The 9908-nt window shown below is 47.2% G+C and overlaps 1 protein-coding gene across 7 annotated transcripts in view; it reads right to left on the bottom strand.

The window, feature by feature from the left end:
* Positions 1-743: 743 nt before the first annotated feature.
* Positions 744-9908, bottom strand: part of mid1 (midline 1) — a 36641-nt gene continuing 27476 nt past the window's right edge. For 6 of the 7 annotated variants that reach the window (XM_053876341.1, XM_053876340.1, XM_053876337.1 and 3 more), the window contains 7 exons: positions 9082-9189; positions 7538-7686; positions 7349-7476; positions 5808-5951; positions 3449-3610; positions 3181-3388; positions 798-3119 (listed from right to left, as the gene is read on the bottom strand). In XM_053876341.1, coding sequence (XP_053732316.1) covers positions 2774-3119; positions 3181-3388; positions 3449-3610; positions 5808-5951; positions 7349-7476; positions 7538-7686; positions 9082-9189 — 1245 coding nt within the window. In that variant the 3' untranslated portion in view covers positions 798-2773. Of the gene's footprint in view, positions 3120-3180; positions 3389-3448; positions 3611-5807; positions 5952-7348; positions 7477-7537; positions 7687-9081; positions 9190-9908 lie in introns of all 7 variants that reach the window. The other variant, XM_053876343.1, reaches the window with a different exon arrangement.

Below are 9908 nucleotides of genomic sequence, written 5' to 3'. Positions count from 1 at the left end.
ATAAAGGGAAAAATAAAAATAATTGAAGACTGTAATTTGAATAATATGAGCAGTGGAGAATGTTAATTTTAAAACGTTTAGTTGGACAGGATATTATTTTAAATCAGCGTCAGCATACCATTAATGTAGAGCAACTGGCTCATGCATAAACCCTCCCTCAGAATCACTTTCGATTTCCTCTCCGTGTGTTCACAGACCAGCAGGGGGCTACAACGCAGCACCTTGCTGACCTGCCCCAGAGGCTCAGGGAATCATCAAGCTAAGTTTGTGGGCCTCATGTCTATTTAAAGCATGAGTTAATGTACAGTCACACTTAGTTACTGAGGACACCGCTTACATACTTCAACTGTACCATATACATTCTTACAACAGCTGTTTTGAAATGATGAATGTCATGGTACAAGTCCATCCATCCAGCCAGCTATTTTCCTGCTTTAGTTCAAGGTCAGGTCGTGGGGGCAGCAGCCAAGGAAAAAGCCCCCAGGCTCCCCTCTCCCTCGAAACCTCCTCCAGGAGTTTCCAGGTCGACCAAGACCTTAATCTCTCCATCGTGACCTGGGTCTGACCCACAGCTCCACCAGGAGACGCTGCCACCTCCACAGGCCTCTTCCAGATGGCCAAGCTTTTCACCTCGTTTCTCAGAACCAGACACCTCGCAGAGAGAAGCCATTTCATTGTGCTCTTCTATCTTTCGGTCATGACCCACAGGTGAGAGAGGGCGCATAGATCGAGCGGAAAACTGAGCGCAAGTTGTCACCAGCTTCAATTACAAATCATATCCAGCGAAACACAGAGCACAAGTTTCCATCCTCATAATTTATTAAATCCCATTTTGCAGTTGAAAATATACAAAAATACAGATCTTCCAGTCCAGTCCTTGTGGCAGTCCTGTCTGCGGGGCATCTCACGGAGAGGTCGCACAGAGTTCTCTTGATGAATGTTTTTCCTCTTGTCGGCTGGAGTTTGGAGGAGTCACTGCGGAATTCAAGCCACGTTACACGCGAACAAAAAGACTTGTCAGAGCAAATCTCATCTCCCGTTATATATTGGCTCAGCGAGGGTCGGGGCGAGTCCCGCGGAGCTGAGCGGGCAGTAAAAATTGATTTTTAAAGTTGCTGTTGGTTTTACAGAGTATCATCAAAATGTTAAATAACGTGAAGTGCAGAGGGTGGTGGAGCAAAGGCGGCGCGACAAGGTTCGACCTCACACGTCACGCCTCCCGTCAGGACACAGATCTTTGCTTCGACAGTGTGATCGGACATGTGCAGAGGCCGATACCGGGATCGAGAGTATGAGAGAGCGTCGACAGGATGTTTGAGGAGGGGGGAGAGGACAACTACTGGTCGATCAGTGACATACAAGGTGGAGCTGGGAATGAGTCACACACTCAAGGTCCTGAGTCTGAACCGAGCCAGTTCGCACAGCCACATGTGACAGGAAGTGAAGACTAAAAGAGGGAACCTGAACCTGAAAGCGCCCGAGACACTTCGATCCAATCCAAGCTCGGGCTGTTGCCATGACAACATGGAGGAATTATTTCTGAAAACAGCAACTTTAATACTAAACAATGCTCATAATTCATCTCAAGATTTGTTGGGTCCTAAATGTTTATTCGTGGCCTGGAAGAGGAGACTTGACTTGAATCATTGCACTTTAGATACGGGAACACAAATCATCATTAATAACCAATTACTCTCTTACACAGCGTTAATAATCAGTCATTATAGTGCGCTTTTGAGTGACATGATCATCCCAGTGTAAAGCTTATTAACAAGACGCTAATCCACACTTACTACTCACTAACAACTGGCTGACTTGCTACACATTTATGGTGGTACATGTCGCCTCATCTAAAGTGCTACCTTGCACACCAGAACTTTGGGGAGACGCTTCTCTCAAAGAAAACTTTGGATTGAATGTGAATTGTACTTATTTTAAAAAGCAAACATTTTTTTTGTTTTACGATAAAAAACTCAATGATAGCATATTAGATATTCCAATCCTGGATGGTGTTTCCAGCATGACAGTGATTCTAACTTATTTTTGCTTTTATACAAATCTCACTCATCCTCTCTTGTTGCACTCCCCATATGTTCAACATAGTTGTCTCCGATGGTTTGACTGCACCGTATGAGGCCTTCAATCGAACCAAACAGAGAGCCAGAGATGAAACCTGGACAGCAGTGATTCCCATCACGTTGAATGAATGTGGAGCGTCGGAGAAACCAAGTCTCACCGTGTCAGTGTACGCGGAGGATGAATTTCTCTGTGCGTAACTGGATCCTGGTCGATAGCTTCAAGGTCGTCTGACGCATTTACGGCCCTTTTTTAGGAGAATGTTCTCGCAGTGCACACGACTGTGTTGCCTTCTCTGTCGTTCATGAATCTTTCATAGCAGGACTCACGTGACTCGCCACAGCTCTTGAACAGTGACTTCATCTCACAAACATTTCCACCCAGGTGTGTCTCTGTGTTTGCCCTGCGATGACCTGCCGACCTGCCCGGCCCACTCTCATTATGAAGCTGCCACAGCTCGAGAGGGCTCACGACAGAGGAACGGCTAAACTGTACGCTGAACTGTGACATCATCTGTGCTTTCAAAGTGCTATTTATAACAAGGAAACAGTCTTTGCTTGGCGCCTACACACAGGAACACAATTGCAAAACCGCGACAGAAAAAAATGCCATATCTACGGATGCTGGCGTTAGTGGGAACGCACACCTGAGCCAATATTTGCATATTTCATTCTTTGTTTAGGGTCCACGGAGGCCCTCAGTTGTAGTCGGGTAGCTCCAGGTGGTCAGGGATGGGGAGGCCGCTGAGAATGGTGACGCATCTGTTCCAGACGTTGAACACCGGACACACCGGCTGGACGAAGGTGATGTCGAAGGTGTGCAGGTGCTGCGAGCCGACGGCGTCGTAGAAGGACAGGAAGCCGGCGTCGTAGTCCAGCAGTATCCCCAGCCGCCGCAGGTGCGGGGAGGGCTCGATGGGCATCTCCTTGCTGTTGTGTCGCACCACCCACGAGTTATTGCAGCGCGACAAGACCCACGAGGCCGAGTTCTTGCCCACCCACTCGTGCTTTGGGGCGGACTTGTAGGCGATCCCCACGGCGAACCTGAACCCAACATCGCGTGTGAGGTCTGTTCCTTTGCTCCGACTCTTCGGGTTCAACTTACCACGTGCTGCCTCCGATCAGCGCCTCCCAGTAGTGGCGCCCGCTGTCGATGTAGACGTTGCCCGTCACGCCGTAGCTGCTGTGGCTGGTGAAGCGGTCCTGGCTGTGGCTCTTCTTGGACGAGGTCTCGTCCCTCTCCACCGTCAGGTTGTCGTGGGAGAGCCTCAGCTTTCGGTGGGCGGACTTTGGGTCCAGTTTGAAAGGCTGACCTGAAAGACACGGTGGATGAGGGGCGAGTTCACGACTTGCACTCGGACACACGGACTCACTGTTGGTCTTCAGCTTCCCGGGGTCGCTGCTCCGAGCTCCGGCCTGGTTGATGGCCTTCACGATGAATATGTATTTGGTGCCACACTGGAGGCCGTGAACCGTGTAGTGATTCTGCTTGATGTTTGGGACAATCATCCAGCTGTCAGCAGAGTTACACAAGCCTGCAACACAAACACACTCATGTGTAACGGGTCACGTATCCGTGTGCAAAACTGGAGAGTTTCGGTACAGGGCGCTCGGTCTGGTCGGCACACGTGGAACAAAACCGCACAACGTGGTGTTTTACACGGTCCACAGCAGCACACGAGAAACCACAGTGCCCGAGCTGGAGGATCCCGTGGGGTGTGTCCATGCGCATAATCATGCAGGTCACAACAGGGTCCCTGTTGAGAACCATCCTCCCCACGGAGTGTGTGTCCACTCTGACAGATAAATCACCTCGCTGTCGCACAACAGCAGCACTGAGACAGCAAACATAGATTAGTGACCGGGGAGGCGGCCGTGAAGGATTTTTGTGTTCAATGATGGATTCAAGAAACAGTTCAGGTTGAAGGCAGAATCATCCTCATTTTTTGTAATTATGTATTAATTTGTTTATTGAGAATATTATTCAAAAAGACACCTGCTGATGCAGCACTTAAGAGGCAGAATGTCTAAATGTAGTCATAGTAAAATGTCACAGTAAAAAAAACAGTGATAAATAATTTAATAAATATCTACAGTATATGTATTCAATTAATACTGACATGTTCATTGAAAACTGAGAAGAATCACTTTTCACTCTCAATCATTTTTTCACATTTTCAGCAACAACAACAACAATAATAACAATAATAATAAGAAGAAGAATTCTAATATTTTCAGAGAGTCAGAGTAAGGGGAAGCACGAGACCATCGACGTATTTATTCTGTATTTGCGGATGGTGGTCATAAAGTGGATCAATTATTCACAGTTTTACTGAAGGTATCAAGCCATTTCAAGCTCAAAAACCGCCACATCAGCAGGATCCATGGACCCAAGTCCTGTTTTAATGTCCTGCTGGTGAAAACTACTTCCACAGCTCCCATAGTGCACTACAACAGTTGGAGCGCTTCTGTGAGTGCCTGATTCTGTATTCCATTGATATTGATCTTTATTTATTTTATTTTTATTGATCTTGCTTGATGATAAGCTTCACACGTCTGGTGTCAACAGTCAAACACAATGATGTTTTTCGACCACATTTCATAACGTTCACTACGGCAGAGTTCTTCCCTTAATCCCTGTATGAGGACCATCACACATGAAAACACAAACCATCTCCTTCAGTCATTTCCCACAGCAGTCCTCCACCTTCAGCAGCCTCCCCCCGGTCACGCTTTCATCATGAACCTCACTGAGGTCTTCTTCTTCTCCATCATCCGTGGTGCGGATCCTCTCCGCTAACCATCTGTCCTCCATAACTTTGGGTGCGTTCCCATTCCTTCCTCAGTCCTCACAATGCATGTTCTCCCGACTGTCCCAATTCTTAAATTGAGCAACTGAGGAACTCGTTTCATCGAGGAATACCCAGAATCCGGCGCCGAAAACAAAGAGACTGAGCTACAAATGTAAGTACTTTCTTTGTCAACGGTGATATAATATTACGAAAACCATTGCATTATCTAAGTTCATGCCCATTTTGTGGATTTTTATCTCATGATCGCATGATATTTGTTTTTATTTCATGATGTTGTAAAAAAGCGGCTGGTTCGGACAAACTATGTCGCTATCATCTAAGTTATTTAACACTAAAAAAAGGTCATTTTTCTCAGCTGCAATGTCATCGTTTTATCGAGATTGCAGCCTATATGCATGTACCTCAACCTACATGAGGGAGTGTCCCATTTCTTCGGAACAAACCCTCAGTTTTGAGGATTAAGGCTGAGGAAGTTCACCCTTGGTCTCCAAACTTCTCCTCATGTCCCCTCCTTCAGTATCTTCCCCTCAGACTCTCCTGACTCTGACTCCTGTCTCTCACTCCTCCTTTTATCAACTTTAAACATGCGATTTGAGCCATTTGCATCCGAGTGTTCTCATGAGTCAGTCCTTTATAGTCTTACTTCCACCCATTAAAAGTATTCAGAGTGGTAAGGTGGTAATTGGCTGAGTCCCATAACAGCATTGAAATGACCAGAGGTCGGCCCAGCGCAGCCCTTATTTAAACATTAAAAATAAATGAGCGTTAAAAGGGCCTCTGGATTCATGGATACCAGTGAGGAACAAATCAAAGGCTCTGCTCGGGAGCTCATGTCGCACCAGTCTCCCGCTGAAATCCTCTTTAAGATCACACACACACCAGCACCAAGACAAAGCAGATCCATTCATGCCCGACTTACTGACAACGTTGGACTGGTTGGTGAAGATGGCGTACTGCAGCTCGTATGAGACGACGGAGAATTCATCATCCGTAGTCCAGTGAACCGTGATGGTGTCATATGAAGCGGTACATAATTCCTCCCGGATTACAGGCGGATCTGGAGCTGCGATCGGTAAACAAAGAACAAATGTTTTCACCGAGCGGGAACGAGAACTGTGTTGCAGTCAGATAAACAATGGAGCCACATTGTCGAGCAGATTTGTGTACAAGGCTACAGCAAGCTTGTGGTCCTGTGATGAATGCTGTTGTTTGTGATCTGAGCAAAAGTACAATAAAGTACTGTATTCACTGCAAGTTCAGCTACATAAAGCCTGAATGTTTTTTCCCAAAAAAAAAAATATCTAGGTCAAATCCAGATGAGCCACGTGAAGCTGTCGCCTTGATTTGGGCAGCAGCTGACAAGAGGGTACGAGGCGGTGTGATGGGTGCAGTGGTGACGATCAGGTGACACACTTTCAGATCAGGGAATTTGGAGTGACAGCAGAGGATCACATCTATAAATACTGGAAGTGAAACAAAAAGAGACGGCGCAGCAGCGATTGGCCAGCTGGACTCGCAGCTCCACAGGAAGGGTTTCTCTAAATACCTGCTGATGCCGTGCAAATGAAAACTAAGGAGGCCGCCACTCCAGCGTTCGCAGACCATCTGCTGGTCACTGAGACGAAAAGCTGCTTTCTGTAGAAATGTGATTTAACAACACAGAGTGGCGGGATGTTTGGACGCTGGTTCACAAACACAGGTCCTGATTACCTTCAGCAGCCTGAAGTGAAATATACTGGATCTCTCATGTAGTTACTCTTGTAAAACCTTCAGAATTTTGTGTCGTGATCAAGTTGATCTTTGTGATCAAGGGTGTCTTTGTTGTCATTAACGGCTGTCACACGTTGAATATTCCCATCGAGGGACAAACAAAGCTAATCTAGTCTGGTCGAGTCGATTTGAGTCGAGTCTCATCTAATCTAAGTGCAGATCATTTTATTTCAATTATAAGAAATGCAGTTCTTATTTACAATAAATGTCAACATTAAGGTGTATTGACACTGAAGGCAGCACTTGTTGTGCTACTCTCACCCGAGCACTTGCTGGTTTTAAGCCACCGAATCTCTCGAGTCACGTTAATAAAAAGTAGGTCAGTGTGCTGGGGTCACATCTGGCCGAAGATAATGTCAATAAAGATGAAGAAAATTGTGCCGTAAATGATCTGCTCATCCTTTCCAGGGTGTCCCTCATAGCTGGGATAGGCTCCACCCCCTACCACTCCAGCACACCCGGAAGGAACCGAATAAATTGGCATAGTAATAACGCACGCTGCCCAAGAAGTCTCACATTGCACTGCAACGACCGAAGCTCTCTGCAAAAATCGAAGCTCTCTAAAACTCAGCAAGAAATGTTAGCTTTTAAATAATGATTTGTGTCTCTTTACTAGAGGTAATAAACAAATAAACTTAAAGAAGCTCAGGGTCGGGAAGTCGCAGGAGTCATGTCGTGCTTGACTCGCACCTGTCAGGTAATCAAGACTCTCCAGCATCTTCTTCTCCCTGGAGAAGTCCAGAGCGAACGTATCGAAGGTGTCGTTCAGGTTGATCTCAGGCAAGAGTATTTGAGACGTCGCCGTTGCCATGGAGACTCTGCAACAGAGGAAGCGACTGAGCCTCTCCATTCCTCCGCTTGACGCGGGCGACTCCTCACCTCTCACAGATGCTTTTGGCGGACTGAAGGAAGCGGGCCGGGTCGCTCTCCTTCAGGGTTTGGTCGGCCTGGGCGATGAGCGAGGACGATCTCTCGATGCACTGTTTGCAGCTGGCGATCTGCTGCGCCAGCTTCCTCAGCCGCATGGACTGGACGGAGGAAAGGACACGCTGATAAATATGCTGTAAACAAAGCTGGAAGGCGCCGACCTACCAGCTGCTAGATCAGATTACCTCTATTTAAAATGCAATTACGAAATCCTTCTGGAGAGAATAAAAGCAAATTTACACCTTTAACAATTGGATTATGTGCTGGTGCAATTCTCACAACACCCTGGGCTGCAACCTGTGTAATAAGCTGGCATTAGGGCTTTGGGGAACTCCAGTGGCGGTTCCTTGCGCCTTCAAATGCAATTGGCAGCCCACTCAGCACACAGGGGTGGGACAGCGCAAAATGAAGGTGCCATGTTCGCTTTAGTTCCAAAAGGCTTTATGTTAATATCCAAAACATGCCTGGTATCACTGAGGTGCACTTCAAGATATTCCACAAGTCCTGAGAGACGGTGAAATAAAAAACTTTTCCTCTCCCAACCTTTCAGTGTAGGAACAAAATCCATCTATTCGCTCATTTTTCCAGCGCTAATCTGAGGTCAGACTGACAGTTGCAGGAGGGAAATGAAGGAACATGTAACATGTACATCATCCTACGTTAATCGGAGGTCAGGTCGGGGGGGCAGCCATTTCAGAAACCCTGTCCGGCTCTGGTACCGAGGCGATCTACGCTTCCTGGGTCTGCCCAGGGGACTCCACCCATTTGAACACACCTCAGCCGGAGGCATCTATAAAAGGTACAGGCTGTCAGTCTCTCCTGGATGGATGAGCTCTGCGCCAAAGCTCCTGGAAAACTCAAATGGTTCAAAATTCCTGAGCATAAGAGAGCGGAAATCTTTGTCTTTTGGCTCAGCCCTGTCTTCATCCAGACAGACTCATGTGAGTCCTCCTGACTGTGGACTGATCTGTCAGTCAAACTGGGGAAGGATCTCTCCTCCACCATCCTCCGACTGAGGACCGAGGCAGGACCTCCAGGAGGCCACTATCTCAGCTTCACTTCAAACTTAACTGAGAATGTGAGAACTGGCTCAGTTATCAATTTTATGGACAGGATGCTGTTTTTTGGGATGCTGCCTGGGCACATCCTTGGTGAGGTACTCAAAGTATGTCCAACTGGGAGGTGGTTCCACAGCAGCCATGTTAATGAAAAATAGCAGGAGAAGAGAGCTGTCTGAGGAGAAGAGACCGCTGGACCGCTTCGCTCCAGCTGCTGCCCCCGCGACTCTGATAAGCAGTGGGATGTGGTTCGAGGCAATCCAGTGATCAAGCGTTCAAAATATAAATAATAAACAATTGCTGTTCATTGTGGAGCATCCAACAGACCTCTGACATGAGGCCCCTCAGCTGCCGTGGTGACGTTCTGCTATCAAGAGTCACAGTGCTGAAGGTTTGCTGCCCTCACAGCCACCACAGAAGCACAGAGGCAGACGTTACCTTCCCTTCCTTTATCTTGGTGGCCACGATTTGTCTCCGCTGCTGAATGATATTAATCAAAACGTCGCACTCTTCGAGCAGCTTGTTTTCTTGCCTGGACGCATTCATCTAGACAGAAGCAAAGAACCGTCATTAATCCACAAGTCCCGCCGTCAGCGCGTCTTAAACAAGGCGTTTATGAATGTTATGAAGAAGAACAAACGCCGATCCGTTGGCACGCCATCTCCCCCTGATTAAAGTCTCAATATCCTGTGACCTGCACGACAGCAGATATTTGACGAGATAATCCTTCTGCATGAGCGGCTCCTGCAGTTTTAGTTTCCAGACTCTGATAGCAGGAAAACACCATGGAAGTGTCAGACCTTGTAACAGCTTCAACGGTGCGAGTTGGATCTCGGTTTGTGTTGCATCTCGTCCCTCCAGCTCAGTCCAGATCTCTCACACACCAGAGGTCTGTGTGTGCTCGGTGAGGATCTGGCAACCTTTCCACGGTGTCCCCTACTTGGCCACCTCAGCCAGGACAGAAGATGACACGCTTTTCTCTTCTGTTTTTACTTTCTTTCTCTAGTTCCATGTGGGTGCAGAACACCACATTTGTCATCTATTCTGCTATTGTTCGCCTCCTCTCCACAAGCATGTGCTGAGTAACCCATGTATTTATCTGTGTCCTTTGTGAGTGTTTCTAATCACCACATCTTCTCAGCTTCCATGCGTGTTCTCTCAGTTTTCATTTGCATGATGAGGTTCCTCCGAGTTCGGTGGCATCCTCAGCTCCTCCATTCTGTCTGTCATAGTATTTTGTTGTGTTAGAATGCACCTTTGTTAAT

The sequence above is a fragment of the Synchiropus splendidus genome, chromosome 10 (assembly GCF_027744825.2).
Source record: "Synchiropus splendidus isolate RoL2022-P1 chromosome 10, RoL_Sspl_1.0, whole genome shotgun sequence".
Taxonomy (NCBI): domain Eukaryota; kingdom Metazoa; phylum Chordata; class Actinopteri; order Syngnathiformes; family Callionymidae; genus Synchiropus; species Synchiropus splendidus.
This window is presented reverse-complemented; position numbering and strand designations above follow the sequence as displayed.